The sequence below is a fragment of the Tigriopus californicus genome, chromosome 5 (assembly GCF_007210705.1).
Source record: "Tigriopus californicus strain San Diego chromosome 5, Tcal_SD_v2.1, whole genome shotgun sequence".
NCBI lineage: Eukaryota > Metazoa > Arthropoda > Copepoda > Harpacticoida > Harpacticidae > Tigriopus > Tigriopus californicus.
Genome location: NC_081444.1, coordinates 10,747,481 through 10,766,448, shown reverse-complemented (window position 1 = coordinate 10,766,448; position 18,968 = coordinate 10,747,481). Strand labels below are relative to the sequence as shown.

The 18,968-nt window shown below is 41.6% G+C and overlaps 3 protein-coding genes across 4 annotated transcripts in view; 2 read left to right on the top strand and 1 right to left on the bottom strand.

Moving 5' to 3' along the window:
- Positions 1-2,804: 2,804 nt before the first annotated feature.
- On the bottom strand, positions 2,805-5,196 carry LOC131881339 (ras-related protein Rab-24-like). Its single transcript, XM_059228179.1, has 2 exons — positions 4,184-5,196; positions 2,805-3,488 (listed from the first exon to the last, which is right to left on the bottom strand). Exons 1-2 carry the CDS (start codon positions 4,322-4,324, stop codon positions 2,973-2,975), a joined length of 657 nt encoding a protein of 218 aa, XP_059084162.1. The 5' UTR covers positions 4,325-5,196; the 3' UTR covers positions 2,805-2,972.
- LOC131881338 (uncharacterized) lies at positions 5,127-9,159 on the top strand. Of its 2 annotated transcripts, none has more exons than XM_059228176.1 (5): positions 5,127-5,454; positions 5,524-5,750; positions 5,878-5,964; positions 6,257-6,519; positions 8,845-9,159. In XM_059228176.1, exons 1-5 carry the CDS (start codon positions 5,238-5,240, stop codon positions 9,086-9,088), a joined length of 1,038 nt encoding a protein of 345 aa, XP_059084159.1. In that variant the 5' UTR covers positions 5,127-5,237; the 3' UTR covers positions 9,089-9,159. The 2 variants fall into 2 exon arrangements, with proteins under 2 accessions (XP_059084159.1, XP_059084161.1); XM_059228178.1 differs by having other exon boundaries at positions 5,129-5,454; positions 6,257-6,462.
- A 346-nt stretch (positions 9,160-9,505) lies between these two features.
- The window catches only part of LOC131881336 (sestrin-3-like), a 140,879-nt gene continuing 131,416 nt past the window's right edge, over positions 9,506-18,968 (top strand). Inside the window, exon 1 of the mRNA XM_059228174.1 lies at positions 9,506-9,985. The gene's annotated coding sequence lies outside the window, so the exon portion shown is untranslated. The remainder of the gene's footprint in view (positions 9,986-18,968) is intronic.

Below are 18,968 nucleotides of genomic sequence, written 5' to 3'. Positions count from 1 at the left end.
AAAAGTGAGTGATATATATGCGTAACCATGCCCAAACCCAGAGCACACTTTGGTTCTCAGGAGAGGATGCACGCAGTCCCACACCACCTTCATTCTCGATCCTCTCCGCGCATTTCTCCTCGTTCCCGAATGATGGAAGTGCCATCGGATTGGACCTTTGACTGCATGTCCATCCATGGCCTACATTGCACCACTCTTAAATACACACGTCCACACACAGTACAGGACTACATGTACTAGCTACACCACTAAGCCTGTCTACGTTACACATCCCACATACTGTACATACATACACGACCCGCTAGTCCATTAGGAAATTGCCTCTGAAAGAAGTAAATAGAGTGTCAACCCATCCAGAGACATCCCTTGGGACGAGAATCATGGTAACCGGCTCAAATGCACGTCGGGATATGACATCGATTTGTCACGTGGGATACGTGAAACCGGGGGCTGGATTTAATCCCTAGAAACCAACATGTCAGTGGGAATGTCTCTTTTTCCACATCCTTTCGTCCGCTCGTTCGCCGAGCAGTCAGAGTGTAATCTTACCGCCAAGGAGGTACTTATAGTGGTAAAATCTGCTGACTCTTTGCGAGCTCTTAGTTTTACTGGTCCATATTTTGGCCGGAGCGACCCAATTTGCATTGCCATCATTGACAAGTAGCACCTTTAAGACATCTCTGATTGTCAGTTGGGTGCTATTATCTTCATGAGTTGCATTTTGTTCCAACCTAAAGAGATACTAAAAATGTAGAATTTCAGTTCGTCCTTTAACACGCAGACACACATTGCAGGATCGCCCGCTCTTCACACTCAAGCTCTATCGACAAACAGTGTCCAAAGAAACGGGGAACAATTGGAGTTGGGTTGGATTTCCACCTCAAGCCGATAAGTCAATCAAAGTAGTCGTCATGCACTTAGTGTTTGCAAATAGGGGAGTCCCACAATCTTACCGGAGACAGCTGAAAGAATGAGATCTCAATTGTCGAGTGGCATCAAAGACGAATGGGCTTCGAAATGAAAAGTGTTAATTTTGCACACCGACAAGACAGAACATTCAGACATTCAGGCATTCATTCGGGCGCTCGGACAAATGTCTCAACTGAACGTAAGTATTTGCGTATTGTACTCCGAGTCCAAGTTCGTTAAGTTACGAAGGAAGGTATCACTTCAAAGAGAGCCAAAGAAAGAGACAGAGAGAGCTGGAGAGAGAGACCATGTCAGGAATGTCGGAGCATATGACGCTGCTGCAGGCCGAACAATTTGCCGTGCTAACTCGATATGCAAATGGAAGCCATACATGAGCATAACCACCCAATCCCAGAGAGAGAGAGAATGTATGCTCTTCCATGTCCATTAAAGATCCTCTCTGGACGCCAACCCTAATAAAGGACAAGTGACTGCTTCCAATGGGGTCTGTAGAATGGAGATAAGGTTGGCATCTCGTATCTCGATTGAATCATTAGCGGCCGGTAGTGAATGCGGAATCAAGGGAATCCTCCCTCCATCCTGCCATTGGTTATGGCGAGGTGTTGCCATTTATGGCCCGAATAAATCGTGAAACACAAGAACATAATTTATGACCTGGCGTAAACTTGATAATTGAACAAACAAATCTTACTGTTCGCCTTACGCCTCGGCCAACGGAGTGAGAATAACTTCTAGCCAGCACTTACTTGCCTTCGCCTCCACTAAGTACGACGATTTGCAGATCAGTCGGAGGCCGATTCGACAACGGGTCAATTGAATGAGAGCCATGGAGAAATTCACACTTGTATTGACCCTTAATGAGCACACCGATTAACCCCCTCTATGGGAAAATTGAAGCCCATGAGCCCACCGCAGTCTGTAGACATTTCTTTCATCTTTTAATACTTACTTCGCGCAACAATAAAAAGAGGTTTCGATTATCATTTTAATTGCTATCAAATTCAATGAATGTCCATAACAATCCAGCAGAATGTACCAATAAACTACGTCATTTTCAGACTGCAATTCTTCGGTTATTTTTCGAATTCATCCTTGATTTCTTTCATTTTCGCCAAAGACTCAAATAAGGTTGCGTGTCTTTTTCCAGAGCGTTGCGTTCACTTTTCTAGAGATTTTGATTGAATAGCGTAGTGAGTTATGAGAAGAGTTCAAATATAAAGTCTTGAACTTGTTGTTCAACTAGAACACAACTTTACGAAGTTTGACATAACTTCATTCAGCTGGTAACTTCCTTTCAGTTCTAACTGGCCTTGTAGCCTTTGTGCTAACCATTCGTAACTAGTAACACATTTTTTTTATTTTTCTTGATTTTTTCTCGAACTATCAATTCATATACATATGATCCGATCCACCAAGTACAACTAAATTGTCATTTAATATTGTTGGGTCCACCAACGAATTAGAGTTGCCGGATATGGTTAACCTTTGAGAATAAGACGAATATGTTAGTTTGATCAAAAACTTGCCGAAGTCGATCATGTTTTGATCCTTTTGCAGGTTTTGAGCAAATGTATTTCTAACAGACATTTGAGGAAAGCAAACTGTAAAATAAAGGAGGCCGAGAAAAAAGAGATTTAGCCTTCCTTGTTCGAACTAATCGGGATGAAGGTGTTCTCAAAACGCAAGTTAAGCCTTTGCGTTCGCATTGTCGTGATGTTTTTTTTCCTCAATACTCACTAATTTTCCCCTCTTGTGGCTCTTATGTCCCTGAAACTGTACGAATGCAATTGAATTACATAATAAGAGCATCACGACTACTTGTACTGAGTCCATATTCTGAAGAACATGCAGGACTAACTCAATTTTAGTCCGGATAATATTTTTCCAAGGAAACAGTTTTATTTATTTGTTCTTTGCTAACAGTCACAATGTTGTTGTCGTAAAAATGTGGAAATCTAACAAATATGCAATTTCTGCCTAGTGCCTGATACTCAAACTGACCTTCAGATAAGCACAAATACTTTTGCAAGAAAATTCAGTTCTCAATACAAGCGAAACTGCCGACAGCACCAGCTCCGTCTCTTTTGAGATTCCACTGAAATGGCAGTATTTAGCACCTCAGGACTGGTTTCAGCTAGATCAGATAGGCAATCCTCGGTCAAAGTTCGAAAGAGTTCGTCTATGTGTGTTCCTAATTTACTTGAGGTCTCCATGAATACTTTTGCTCCGCAGTTCAGGGAATTGGCAAATTCTTGGACTAATTCGGGATCCACACAAGGCTCTTTCAACTCGTCTTCGAGGATGTCAAATTTTGTTCCACACAAATAAATTTTGGAATCCGGATTGATGACATTAAACTTGTTCAGAATTGATTGCATCTCTTTCCATGAGACCTCGTTGGTGGGATCAAAGCATAAAATGGCCGCCTCTGTTGAATGGTAGTATGCTCTGCAAACGGCTTCAAAACGCTCTTGACCAGATGTGTCCCAAATTTTTAACTTTGCTCGAAGAGTTGGCGGTCCATTGTCACTTTTCAAAGGGTTTGGAAGATCACTTATCTGTAAATGACATTAGATTTGACAACAGTCCAGAAAATTGCATCAATTTTCACTTCTCGGAAGAAGCATTGTACGCTTATCGACCGGGCTTTGGATTTGTAGGAAAACAACGAATCAACAGGGTGATTTGGATTAGAAAAAGACTGACACGATTAGGATTGTTCATAATGGCATACAAAAAGTAATTCTAAATGCCGATTGAATTTGGCCCTTTCAGTCTTGGAAGCGGGTACCAGGGGCTTTTCATGTCCATGTTTAGCTCAGTTCGAAAATCAACGACGAGCCTTCAACAATGAACGCATGGAAAGTGGACGGGAAGACTAAGATTTAAAAACTAGCAACTCTATTTCAAGTGAATGAGCTCCTCCTCAAGTTAAATCGGCCCTAAGTCAGTTCAAATTTCTCCTCAATAAAGGTACTGGATCAAATCATATGCCCTCTCAAAGCGTTGCACGTAAATGGGCATTGATTTTAGTGGTCAATTACCACAAGAGAGCTAGCCCATTCATTGTTGGAAGAACAACGCGATGATGAGCTTTGAGAAAGCACACTTTTCGATCCAGTTGTTTGATTGAACTGAAAATAAAAAAAAAGAACCCGTATTTCCAGCTACCTGAGACCACTTGCACTTGAACATGAACTCGATTTTGAAATGCTAATTCTCGACATGTTACAGCGGTTCATGATCAGCTTACCATTTTAGTGGAAAAATCTACTCCAATTGTCGGTTCGTAGGCCGTTTCGAACTCATCAAATACGAATTTTCTGACCAGCGACGATTTTCCTACTCGCTTTGGTCCCAATATTAGCACTTTGAAGGACAATTGCGATTCCATCACTTAGTAATCGCTGTTCTCATGGATGAGCGATGGTCGACCGAACATGTTTGGCCAAAACTTTGAAACACATATCAAATTGAATGTCAGTCGTTGTCCAATTGTCTCAAGGCCAAGGCTGCTTTTGAAGGCCAAGATACACTGTAGCCCAAATTAGGAAAGCATGCTTGAAGGTTCAACCTTTTCAATTTTGTCCCGACCAAATGGTTCAACGACTCGCTCTCCATCCAATCGCCAACTCATTCACGGAACTACGAGGACACGGCCTCGAGGAACGTTCAGGACGTGAATGAAAAGACGACTTTCTGTAACTTTGCAAGAGAGTCGGTGCTATTGCCTCAGTAGTCAACACTTGTTCTTTCTCCATCAGGTACAATTTCTGTTCACCTAATGGAGGTGCCGCACTTTTTGTTCCCAAATCGGTCTTAACCTTCATTAGTCTCAAAAACAAATAATGCCTTATATAGTTTAGTTGAATGCGAGCTGTAAGAAAATATGTATATAGCATTTCATGCTATAGCATTTGTCAAAGAATCCCCTTTACGCAATTCACACTTCGAAGTCAGGAAATGGCCCTCCGTTCATTTAGCAGAAAACAGGCAGGAAACTCGTTATAGTAGGGCAAAAACTCGTTCTTCCTCTCGATCTCTCGTTGAGTGAGCATAAGATAGATCACTTCTCGGCAATGGGATGGATGATGCTCCCAAGGCAGGCCAGTTTTTCCCGAGGGCCAATGAGTGGGACTTTGAATGCGATGTCCCTTCTCTCCAGGGCCTTTTGTCCTTCAAAACATTTGAGCGCTCAAGCGATGAATGATGCGAACAGTATCATTGATTCTTTACTAGAGTTCACACCATCAATTGAATGACTGACGACACACAAGCTTGTTTTCGACTGACGTAACGTAGTTGTAATGGAGCGAAAAATCCTGCTTTTCGGACCTTTTGGGTCCCTCCTATTGCTTTTTATTGGCAGCGCTCTAGGGGCTGATATTTTTCGTGATTGCACCCGGGACCTCTACGACCGCGTGGTCAGGTTTGAGTACCTGTACTACAAAGGCTACTGGATGTATCCCTACAACAAACTAAGGCAACATGGCCCCAGCTATCACTACACGGAGAAAGAGTTTTGTAAGTCCTCATTAATCAATGCCTTCCGGCTTTCGTTCAGGTGGCTGAATTGTCAATGAACGCTTTCAGACAGTGCCAACGATATGAACACCAACGCTTACAAGGCCGCCATTCACAAGGTATACGAGAGAACAATCTATGAGTCCACCAATGCTCTGCCCTTTTATGTGAGAGAATGCGGAGGCGGATGGGCGTGCCTCGAGTCCCGGCATAAAGACTGGAGGTTCTACTACCTGGCAGTTACAACCAGATTTCAAGAGCCAGAAGTGGTTCTTCAGTGGTCACTTAATCCCGAGGTACAGGAAACACGAGTATTAGAAGCAACTTTTGCTGACCAGTCGCAGTTTTGGTCATAAATAATTAAGGCCCAAATGTAATAACTGAATTAATCCGATTATTTCCCAAATGGCCTTTCCCTTGAAGGTTTCGGGAAACATGATGCATAAAATCGAATGCACGGACTGCAACTCGCTAATGAAATGTCACATCATTCATCAGACTGGAATGAAGGTAGATTGCTAAAAACACGCATGCAGACACACACATATCACCGTATCTTTCGAATATTTTGTACCTGGTGCTTTGAATCGGACACAATCGCTCCGCGGATAACTTTTTGTACATCGACCGCATAAACTGACTGGAGCCAATGAATGCAGGGCTTTCGCGCGTAGTTTTGAATTAACCCCGAAACGATTGTGCCGATCTGAACCTTACTTCGATCGTGCTGAAATAATTCGCAATGATACAAATCACTGTATTAAGCTGTTTCACGATGCAAAGTTAATGTTTTCCTTGCTAGAAATATTTTTCGGATCGACAAGGTTACATGAAGGCTTGCAATAATTGTGGCGAGCCGAGCTGGTTTCATTGGCGAATTGTGGCCCCCACACCTTCGGATCAGTATCGGATTGTGGCCGTGTCTGATTGCCGAAGAAACGCCTCATTCGCAGTCACCTTGAACAAAGGAACGAGTGTCCAACACACGTTCAAACCTTACTATTCTAGGTGGGTCTTCAACGTTATGTGTAGCCGTGGGGTCGATGACTCTTGTTACGTGGAGAGGTGAGCTCGAGAGCCATAGAAATTATCACCTTGAGACAACAGAGGCTTTCTTTATCTTGTGGAAGTCCACAAACATGAAGCATTCAAGTATTTTTACCAGGTCAAACAAAGCCTTAACACAATTTAGGGGCCAATCATCATGCTAGTTCGTCAGAAACTTTGCTGCAACAGTCAATGCACGAAGAAAGGTCAATCATTAGCTTGGACATGGAACTTTAAGAAAGGAAGCGACACTTCAAGTTTGGCCATTGAGTAAATCTTAAGAGCGTGGCTTCGTATCATAGGAGCACTATCCAATGAAAAACAATTGTAGTTAAGATTTCTAGCAATGTTGACCATAGAAAAGCAAAGTGAATGGCGAAACTTGCCCCAAAACACTTATGAAACTTACGGATTGACGATGCGTCTCCGTGTCCACATTCACCGCAACAAGTCAACATTTTGAAAATTATAGCGCATAAAGGAGATACTTCCTTCATGTCTTATTTGATGAATTTTCTGAGTCATTGCTAGATTAGGTCCTTAAAAGAAGAACAATCTCATCCAAAAACGTAATCTTCTCATTCGTTTCTTGTAATTGATCCAGCTTTTGTTAATATTACAATACACTACGTCGAACTAAGATTAATTGGAGGGAAAGCGTGCGATTAGCTGTAAAGGAAAATCCCAAGTAAGAGTGTCTTAAATTCAACAATGTTATTTGGCTTACAGTATGTCCTTGAAATTGATGTAGTTGGACGTTGAGGCAAGCGGCGCTGATATTAGCAAACAAACGTGCCTGTAACGTGCCTGTTAGTACCATTGATCAATGTAAATTTGTTCTTTCTTTGTATTTGGGGTGCTAGGGTCGGAGGGATGAGCTTCGCCCGGCCATAGAAGCTAGTCATCACATCATCTGTAAATAGTTCTGATAGGCAATGTAGTAGTCCGTATCAGATTGGTTCTCCGTCTGTGGGTGTGGTTAGCGTCTAAAAGTTTCCTTGAGAGAGGTCGGGGAGGAGAATCGAACTGGGGGACTTCTCTCATGTTAGGAAACTGCGCTAACCACTACACCACGTCTCCTCCCTGAGACTCTCGTTCGAGTTTCAACGAAGCTAATCTTTCTTCATTGCACTGAAAAAGAAGGGCCAACTTTATTCAAACATATCCCAATTTTTCCATCACTTGGCTCAGGTACCAACAAACAAAAGTGCCTACTTTGTCCCACATGTCTCAGGAACCACCTGTTCCACCAACTTTCGGCCTAACTTGGCGGGAAAGGATCTGGTGTTCACAAAGGTTTGTGACTTCCTTCTAAAGTACCTTGGTTCCTCAGCCAGTGGCGTAAATTTAGGGTTCAAATTAGTGATGGGATCAAATAAATTTTCCAATTCAAGGTAGACAGAAAACTGAGAGTGAAAGCACCAACCGATTCCAACATAACGTAAAAAGGTGATTTGACTAAAAAGGCAACCCAGACAATCGCTTTTTTCAGTCATAACGTAGCATTCGTTATTCAGGTGTAAAAGAAATTGCTTGAAAGAGCTTCATTTCCATGAGTGCTGCTAGCTGACATGCATCAAGGCATTTTCCATAATTGACAACCGTCTACTTTGCCAAGGGTTGCGACCTCAACATCGTTCCAGATGTTGATAAACGAGCATGTATTTTATTTTCATGTCAAGGATCAATTGACCGATTTCCTCAAGGGATGAGGTATTTCAAATGAATGATGAAGATTCATTGACGATTGATGGAAAAACCCAATTTGATGCGAGGGTTTAAAATCTCGATAGGGCACCAAATTATTTCCTACATTAAAATTCTGGAAAACCCACAAGTACCTCAAATGGGCAATATTTTCTCTATCGAAAGACAGGAAAGAAAACAAAGGTAAAGCCGTGAACGGGCGGACATAGTATTCACTCATTACCTGATGATTTAATGGCAGTCAAGCTGGAAGGCTATGATTATATGAAAAGAATTTTACGACCCAATCGGACATAGTTTTATACCTTTGTCGTGAAATGTATAACATGTACAAATGGCAGTCAACGCTCTTTCGAGCTCAGTACTTGTTGAGTTATTGAAACCCGCTGTTGTCTTTTAAGCTGTGATTGGGATTGAAAGTAAAAGCTCAAACACACAAAAGCAAGTTTCCATTCTGTGGCACAGAAGCTCTCTTTTCGACCCGCGAGAAATACATTACGTACTAACTTCTTCGATGAGCTTTCAGTACCAATTAACAAGCATGCATGCTTCTTGTCCTGCTGGGCATAACTTCCATTGCGCTCAAAGAGCTCTGCTTCTTCTGTTAATCCATTGTCCTTTCTTCTTCCTATGCAGTACCGAGGATATGGCCTTTGAATTTGCCAAGGCATTTGAGAAGGCCACTGAACTGAGAAGTCTGACCTTTGCCCAACAATGGACCATGTCCGATGAGTCCATCTTCAATTCTGAGATGCCCGTTCAAATGGGACTCTTCAACGTGGCCCCAGGAAAGAAGTTTTCAATCCGTCAGCTCCAAGGGACCTATGGACCGTTCCTAATCAAAACAACGCACTATGATGTGTATCAAGAGAGCTGCTAGATCTAGATGTCACTTTTTACATGCATCGCTAGTATTTTTCAAGGTTTCAATAAAAAAAAGCTTCTTTTCAAGATTATTTTTCCAAGATGGCGCTGCAGGCCAAACAGTCGTAGATTGTCCTGTGCAATGCTGCCCTCTACAATTTCGAGAATAATTGTTTTCTTACTCAAACGTTCTGAATACTGAAGGTGACATGCTCCCTTTGTATAAGTTGGGAAGGTAGGCGTTAGGGGAACCTATATCTTCTGTAAAAAAAATCACCCCAAACAGGAAACAGTCCTTGTCATTCCAAAACTGGAAATTAGGGTCCAACATAAATAGCCTGCCATAATTCAAACCAGACAGTCACGTGCTTCTATGTGCCAATTCCATTGATCTTGTCGGACCTAATTAATCTATCAATACATGCACTTATGATGCAATATACACGCTTTGAGTTCGAAAAAAGTAAAACTTGAATAGTATCTCGCTGCTTGTCGCCTCTGTCTCTAGTCTGCTACAACAAATTGTAAACACGCTGGCGAGTTTTCCTCTTGGAAGCCTTCAGACTGAACAGATTGACAAAAGCCAACCTGGCTCGGCCAAACTCTGATCCATCTCAGCTGATTTGCTTCTTCTATGAGGGAAGCTCCTCTTCCACCTCTCGTTACATTGAGAAACACCTACCTATCGACCTACCCACCCACTCACCCACCTATATACATACCCAGAAAGTGTCTGTTTGGGTTAATAAAAGTGTGATCATACAGTGTTGTATTACTAATTCGTGTCAAACTCTTTTGTGTGTGTCTTTAAGTGCCAAGTGGAGAAGGGCAAAAACATTGTTGGTGAAGGACTGTGTGTAAGTGGAATAGTGCCAATCTACTGGACATCATGGAACCCATTAACGAGAACAAGGTAAGTAAGAACTCTCTCTTAACAATGTAACTCCAAGATCCATCCTTCACGATGTATAAACATTGCTTTTTATATTGGTCAGAAACTTGATGAGGATCACACACGAAATACTAGAGATAGGGAACATTTCTGAAAGTTTTGGTGCTTAGTACAATGAAGGGAGGTTTAGAAATAGATATAGGCCAACTCAAGACTGGAAATAAAGTGTCCATGGCAAAAAAAAAAACAAAAATAAAAAGCATCCAACTTTCAGTTAAAGGTCTTGAATGTTTTAATGCTAGTTTCTTTTTATTCAAGTTCAGATTTATGCTAAAAAGCTTTATAAAGAGTAAAGAATTTGATGATGTCTTTGGCCAACGGATGTTACGATTATCCAATGCGAATTTAGTTCATACACAATTGGGATTGCCTATTCAAAATTTGAAACGTCTCGGCTCGTCTAAAAACGAAAACCATTTCACTGAACGAAACAGTGACTGTTTTTCACGGTTTTAATCCATCTGGTCTTCAATTTTGAACGTTTGTAAGCATTGGGACCTCATTTGGACTCTGTGCAATGCTGCAACCACGATTTAGCGACATTGGGTGAAGCAACACGACAGGAATGTGGATCTGAATCATTCGGGGTTTTCAGTTCACTGACCAATCATAATATATATACTGTATGAGATAACACCATCATTCTAAACACCGAAGTCTGTCATTTACAAAGAAAGTAAAAATAAGTTTAGTTGCATTTTGACGATTTCATGGCCGTTTTTCTACATGATTGTTACTCGCTGTTGCGGTCAAGCTTCTTTCCAGTCCCTTATTGCTTTGTTGCCGTTGTCCACGAAGACGCATTCATTAGTTCCCAAGGGCAAACATCACACCAAGGCCAAGGGGGTGTTTGATTGTCGTGTTGCTCCGAGGTTACTGGCCGCCTGAGGGGAAGGGTCAAGATGCACCTGATTCTTGTGTCCATTTGATCAATCGCAAAAAGCTTCTGTTGATTCCAGAGCACCATTCTGACACTTTTGCCTTGTGCCTCTTGTTCTGGAACTCTTCCTTGATGTGGGACGGCTCCTTTGGCCTTTTCAGTGACAGAGGACTTTAACCTTTATGCCTTTACGAAGATCTTAGTTGATACCTGGGATTTAGAAATATATCCCCCCACTCTTCTCTCAGCTTGTGAACTTTCCTACTCTAGCGGAGGTGCAAAGGTGCTCTATGGCTACCCCGCCTCCATGGCCTTCAACGTTTAAATGACTTAGTTTAGAAAGAGGTCTCCCAAATTCAAGTTTTGGCCAATGGAATCCATTTATGTTACTTCAAATTTGACAGACAAGTGGGTCTCAAGAGGTCGGTCGGGTGCACAACACTCTCGCTTTGATCCTGTCAGAACGCGAAAGAAAGTGGTCTCGAATTTTTTATTGCCTTGTTAGGGCAGCCTCTTAAACCGCTCGTTTAAACTAGAGTATGATATCACAATAAATATGACCAGAATTGGTTCTGTGAACATAGAAAAAGTCAATTGAAGAAACATGGACAAAACACACACGGGTAAATGATGAAATGTCTTGTTATTGCATTATTATTTGAGATGTTAGGGTCGGCTTGGGTCTCGCCCAATTAGAGAATATAGCTTTCACATATTTGTATACAATTCCGACAAGCAATGTCTTGTTCGTATCAAATTGGTTCTCGGTCTGTGGGAGTAGATTTGGCCTCAATCAATTTCCTCTAGAAAGGTCGTGGAGGTGAATCGAACCGGGAACTTCTCGTATGCTAACCTCTTCACCACACCTCCTCTCTTGCCGTGTACTGAATACGAATTTGTCCAATATTTTGGATGGGCTCCGGCGACCCCGAAATCGTCTCATAGATGCCAGCTTTGGGAGCCTTTGCTCTAGTACATTTACATATTTTGTAGTTCATCTTGCATCACCGTATATTCAAGATATCGAATATTTTTTCAGGTGTATTGGGCTTGAATTTGTAACGGGCATTTACCATATTCAATGATATTCAATTTAATATTTTTTTTATATTCATAAGGGATATTATTTGAGTTGATTTTGTTGAAACGTTTGAATTGTATAGTTCACAAATTAGATGAAGGGGTTTCCTTGGAACAATGGTGCTTTAGGTGTTGTTGCAGTGACACTCTTTCTTGCTCTGTACTCTTTTTGATTCTGAACCCGTCTTTGTCATCTCCGTGATAGACTACTTGCTATCCATCATTGCTTCAAGTTGATAAAACATTGATGACTGTCTATAAGCCAAACGAAGTTATTGTGAACACACTGGTTGATACAAAGCTCAATGACCTTTCACTTAATATGTGGGTGGTGCCTCATTCTTGGATGCCAAATGTTATGATATGTGAATTTCAAAGGCTCTGCGTTTCCTCCTCGTGGTCTTGCATACCACAGTCACTTCATTGATCCAAAAAGTCAACTAACAATCAGTGAGTTGTGAAGAAGTAGGTTATTAGCTCCTGGACTTTGGCAAGTTCTTAAACATAATTCTGGATCAACTCTGAATTCGAGAGCTAGCCATATCTAAGGACTTCCAGCCAGATCAAACAAATCTTCAAGGGTCCTGGCTGGATCCATCGACTCTACCCTTATCGTTGTCGGATCAGATGTTACATCAAAACAAATTGACTTTCTTTATTTTGCCAAACCTATTGTCTTTATCATCAAATCTGATGCTTGAGGAGGTAGGACACTAAGCAATATAAATAAAAATAATGAATATTTTGTTTGAGCTGGATTCTTCGATGATCGCCTTACCCTTCTCCTCTCACCCGAAAGACGAGCAACACGATGGTTGAAATGTGATATTATGTGTTGATGAAAATATCCCAAACGATCTTGGTAGTTTTTCGGAAGTGTTCAAGCTAAACAAGAACTCAAAATGACAATAAGATCAGAAGTTTTCCTTTTGATTTTGCAAGGTAGAAAGCTACAAAGATGGGTTCAAGCATTTCTCTCAGAACTTGATAAGGCTTGCTGACCACCGTGATGAGAAAGGGGAGACGAGAGGACAAGACTTATCCAGCTTTGATGTGACTGAAATGATGTATCAAAAGTTTGTTTTCATTTGCAAAAAAATGAAAGGAATTTGCGAAAATGAAAATTTGTTTAGTTTTGCTTCAAGTAGTACATTACGAACCAAATGGTGTTGTAACTGTCACATCGTCTTTTTACTAGGTTGTGCGAAATTTCCTCTACTTATGTATTTTGTATTACAGTAATATGATCGATGTTTTAAACCCGATTTATTCCTTAACATTTAACTGTTGTTCATATGATGGAAAGTTCATTCTTTTCTACTGTCACGAAATAATGTAAACAAAGATCAGCTCTACAACACAGCTCGGAAACTATGATACTGGAAATAATGATTAGAATTTGTTAATATGGTAGTTATGATCAAACTGACGCTTGTATGTTCTTATAGATTTACGATGGGCGAATAAAATTACCAAAAGATGTATAATTTAAAACGAAATTTATGCTTATGTCAGACCTCATGCAAGGTCATAGGACGATTCTAAGGCTCATTAGTCGGTCTCGAAGGTGTGCCCTCAGGACTTTCAATTTATTTTTGTAGTAGAAATTTGACGCACACGAATGAAGAAAATGGAATATTGAATGCCCTGTCCTTGTCTTAAGAAACGTTGCTCCGTTTTTAATGTTCTTGCATTTGTTTTCGAAATTTTGTACAGCCCTTTTTTGATTCTCTTTCCTTGTAATGGTTCAGTAAAAGAATATTTGTGACTTATCCTGGCCACAACAATCATTCTGTTGCCCAAAACTAACCTTTCCGCCATCTTTGGTCCAATGCCGTCGTGAAACGGTTCAAGAACAAAAAAAATATCAATGTGCTTGCAGAATATCACCGGTTATTATATGTAGCCCAAGCCTTTCGGCTCAAGGGATGCTCGAATGTAGATCATGTGCCATTCATTAGTCCTCTTCTTGAACGGTCATCAATCTTCTTTGGGGAGCCCTTATCTGTACAAAAGTGCCAACTTGTCCCCATCACAACGCCATTTTTGCTTAGTATGCATGAAGAGAAAGAAAGCAAGAGAGGGAGAACGAAAGTTGGGATTGCCAATAAATCCTATTCCTTTCTCCCACTCTCAGCCCTCTCCCTCTACCGTTACTGTACAATGATAAGTCCGAACTTTCACGCTGTTCCATCACATATCGTGGAACCGTGCGTAAATTCCCCCTCGCACAATCTCCCAAGTTCCCCTTTGTTCTGGATCACATCCAAGCCAAAAGACGACGAGATAATAAAGTAAATCTCAGTGAAGGGGATCGAACAACTGGATGCTAGAGTTGCCAAAAGTTTTCCCTTTCAATTCTGTAAGGCCTCTCTAGAGGATTAAGTAAGCTCCATATTTTCACAATCCGTTGCCAATCCCTTCTAAACATAGTTCGTGTTCCAAAATTGGCCAGAATATTGCTTTACATTGCCATTTTGTATTTGGCCGTCGACGTATCATCAAAGCAAACTTGGGCCTACTTCTAACCCCAAAATCCCAAAATTAGAGGTCCTTTTCCTGAGCGCAGAGTGCAAATACGCCTAGGAGTGAATTTGTTCCCAAAGCCGATTTCTGGTTGAGCAAGATCTATGTTGACAGGATTTGTCCGCTGCCAGGAACCCATTGAGTGCACAGACAGAAAATTGGCCCAGCTTGAAGATTGAGACCCAATTACTACTGTAGACAAGGGGACGAGGAATAGTAGTAGTAATAGTAATAGTACGCGTAGTAGCAGTATATCTCGAACTGCTTGTCTCCACAAATGCCATCTCACTAGGCGGGAAATATTTCCCCTTTTTGTATCAAGCAATTAAACGTGAACCTCGGAGCAAGTGTCTTTTCAACCGAAATGATCCTTTTTATGGGTTCGTTCAAAGTGTAGTAGTGAAATTTTTATCGAATTATTTCTCATAACAGACAGGAAACAAATTTCTTGATAGAAATATTTCCATCATGAGCAGATGTCCGTTTTGGGCGACACTGTGGTTAATGTTGGCGATTAAGGTCGACCATATCAAAGGGTAGTATTGCCATTCCCAATCCGATAGATAGTCGGATTGACCGTGTTTTGATAGATTCAGGGCCAGCTCGTTGGCACAATCATGATACAGCGCTTAAAGAGAGTCTGATTGGCCACAATTAATTTGGCGGCATATTTCAATTAATATGCTAGCCGGTCCACTGAGATTCGGCCATGATAAGACAGAAAATAATCACAACGATAAAATCTAGATTGGATGGGCCCTCCCGATCACATCTCAATACTCCATGTAGAAAGAGTTACTCACAATGCATGTAGATAGACCCTTTACACTGCCCATTTCTTATAGAAAAAACACACACCTTCTGATTCGTCTTAACCAAGGAAACATTGGAGTAGGATCTTGCATGCTTGAATGGGTTTGTATTCATTCCTGTTTGGATTTGAATGCTGCCTGTTCCAATATCATCGGTACTTCATTAAAAAGCCAATCAAGTTTTTTTTGCCATGGCCCTTTTGAACCTGGCGAAAAAGAGCGCATGCACTCTTTCATGAGCACAAGTAGCGAGCAGAAGGTGTCTGGACTCGATCCTAGTTATTATCCAGACTGGCGTTTTTTAGACCTCTCAGCCGGCACCTTGGGTCAAAAGATCAATTAAATTCGGTTGCATCATTCCTCGTATCACAAAGGCAGATCGTGAGATTGTGGGATCAATCTATTTTTAGTGTCGAAGAGCACCTGGCCATCCACTCGATCTCTGTTCACGACCCCATGTTCCCCAGACAATTTCCAACCGCAATATGGCTAATAGGGCCCGCTCGATTTCATCGCGTTACACCACCCTGTGCAATACGAAGCGTGGTTCTTTGAGGAAATAGGCGAAAAAATGACCTCCGCTTGTCGCTTCTCTATCTCGTCTACTTGCTTGCCCACATAGATAGGTCATCCATCAAGCCCGTGTTGTTGGAAATTGGGTTCAGTTTCACGCTCGGACGAAGGAAAGAGGGAATGAATCCCCTCATTGAGCCAGAGACTCTTTTTTTCGAATCAGCTTCCGTCATTATGAGTAGTGTGCTCTGCAAATCTTTTCATTCCCCACTATGAGGCTTTTAATGCCCACTCATGGGGTGGGGGAACAAAGCCCAAGGATGCATAGCAAGCTCGTCAAGAGGCATTAAATGTCATATTGGGCTAAGGAAAAAGATTTTTCGGGTTGGTTGGCTTGTCCATCCCCAAGGAGGGCCATGAAAAGCCTATTTTCTTGGTTTATGAAGGAAAAGAGATGCTGCAAAAATCTACAGTTTCATCTGACAAGATATATGATTAGTGGCCACGGTGGAATGCATTTTTGATGATGCTAAACAGGGTACGTGTGTGCGTGTGTGTGTGGAGAGAAAGGGAGTGAGTGAGTGTGATAGACGCTCATTAAGTGCCTGATGCTCTGGTCAGATTAGGGATTATATGCAAATCCCCCCGGGGAATCGCTCTTTGTCATGGAGCAAACACGATGTGCCCCAAAACGAAGTCGGACATTTCTTGGAATATTTCCGCGATGCGGGAACAATAGAGCAATGTTTTTGGAACGAAATAATCATACGGTGAAGGGACATTTGAAACCCTAAAGCCAAGCACCTACTGTGGCCAGAAACCCCCCAAATCCAGGTCTGACTCAAACAGTGCGTAGTTATTAGTTAGTAACCCACATATCTCTTTTGCCTGTACCATAAATTCGAGCCAGAAGACATCAATTACAGAACATCTGTAATTTACCTCCAATTTGCTCTGCAACAAAAGCGTTTCTAACCCAGGTCAAGTACCTTAAAGGGCTAGACCCAACATTAGTTTAAAAGAAATTTGCGAAGCATGCCCCGTAGTACCTCGAACGCAATCTGACTTTAGGGTCAGAACTCGGGCATTGGCAATGGTTTCGAGTTTATATATTTTTTTCATTACCTGCCAAGACTGAGCTGATCGTCAACTTTCGGGTCTTGATTGAATGGGCGTTTAGGGGAATGCGAGGACCCCTGCCTAATTTTATGTTATGACAAATTTCCTCTCTACGTACGTTGTATGTGTAGTGTAGCGTCTCTATCAAAGGCTTACGTACTTGTAACACATGTGCTCGTTTAGGAGTGAATGAAATGAATCCTCTCATCAGTAAGATTGACAGAAAATGATCAAAAAAATCCATATACAATATGGACGACCAAGGCATTGCCTGCCGATCCATCCTAGCGTATAATTTCTTTTACCCCCTTTTTGGCACCTTAGTCAAGCCGTGGAAAAGTCTTTTGTTCGTCATCTAACCTGTCATTTTCTATCGGCGATGTCCGCACAACTAATTCTAGTCCGGTCCAATTGTAACGTGTACGTACCTACGTAGGTCTCTAAGTACGAGTACGTCGGATGTTATAACTACTACAACATTCATGGCGCACACCTACTGTACCTTTATACGTGTACTGTATAAAGGGAACGATGGGATGAACGAACGAACGACGAACGAGGGCCACAAAATGGACACAAGGGAACTTAATTGTTTGACAGCAATAATGCATTGGAATGGTTCTACAATTATGAGATCTGAGGCTCGTTAAAATCACCTAAGTATAGTCATTTGAGACTTTCTTACACGCTCTTTTTCGGACTGTCTCTCGCTTTGTTCTTGACACCACCACAACAATTGGATATCCATAAACACGACACTGAATTGAATGGACGAATCTAAGCAAATGTTGTTGTATTGCTTCTTCCCTTTCCAGTAGTGGGACATAAATAAACTATGATCGATTGCATTGTCCATATTCCAAACATAGCTTTCAAAATTACCGCCTGGTTAGTTTGTATTGCCATCGTTCATTTCGAACAGTGAGTCAAGCGATATTTTTCACTCGTCCGTGCATGAAAAAGAGACACTTAATTAGTCAAAAATGGTTGTTAAGATCTTTTTGGCCGTCGTTATGAAGCGTAATGATTTCTTCTCCTTGGGAATAGCCAAATTGCGGTTGAGGTCGAACCTCGGGAGGTTCGTTGTCCGGTACAAACTTACTAACTTACTGGTTTGAAGAGAATGTCATTCATGAAGCCAAAAAGACGAGCGCCTCAAAAGAAAAGAGAAAAACTTGAGCGTTCACTTTGCGAAGACTTAACTTCCATTCTGCATTTACGAGACTAAACTGACAGAGTTTGGGTTGGATTAAAACCATTTACCATGCCTGGAAGGGAAATGTGGCTCCAAATGGTCAATTACGAGGGCTCCTTTGCATAAATCTGCCCGAGTTACTAATGAAATTACCAACTGACGAGCCCTAATATTTGATCACATCCCTCTAAAGAGATCCACCTTGCAAGAAAAATTCCAATGTCATAAATTCCAGCCCAAGTCTGGTCCACCATCAAGTTTTGATGCGTTCGTGCGTGTGTGCGTCGTATGATCTTTCATTTTTTTCTGTCGGAACACTTTACTTTAGGACATGTTGTATTTTGACACTCCCCACTGTTCATAGGGGAACAAGGTGTGCCGTACATTGGGTAATTTATTCACGACAGGTTATGGAGCCAATCTTTGATATCAAAGAGGCCAGCACCACCCATTAAACATGGTTGGACGTAAACTTTGTTGAAATCTTGTGGTCTGGTGACCACCTTGAATCCACAAGCCTCCGGGCTAAAGGATCTGGGCTCACACACGCATACACACACACACACACTGCCAAGATTCCAATCGTTAGGTGTAGTAAGATTGGTATTCATACTATTAAATCGTGAATTACATCGCGAAAGCACTGGGACCTTTCGTGAATTATCTTACCTTTGTCTACGGTGGTTCGTCCAATATTCCTCGGCGGCGATGAAATGGCAGTGATTCTGTTTCTTCTCCGAGTTTAATCACGGGCTTTGATACAAGAAAATGACCGCTTATTACCAGGTACATAAAACCATTATTATGCGCATGTGTGTA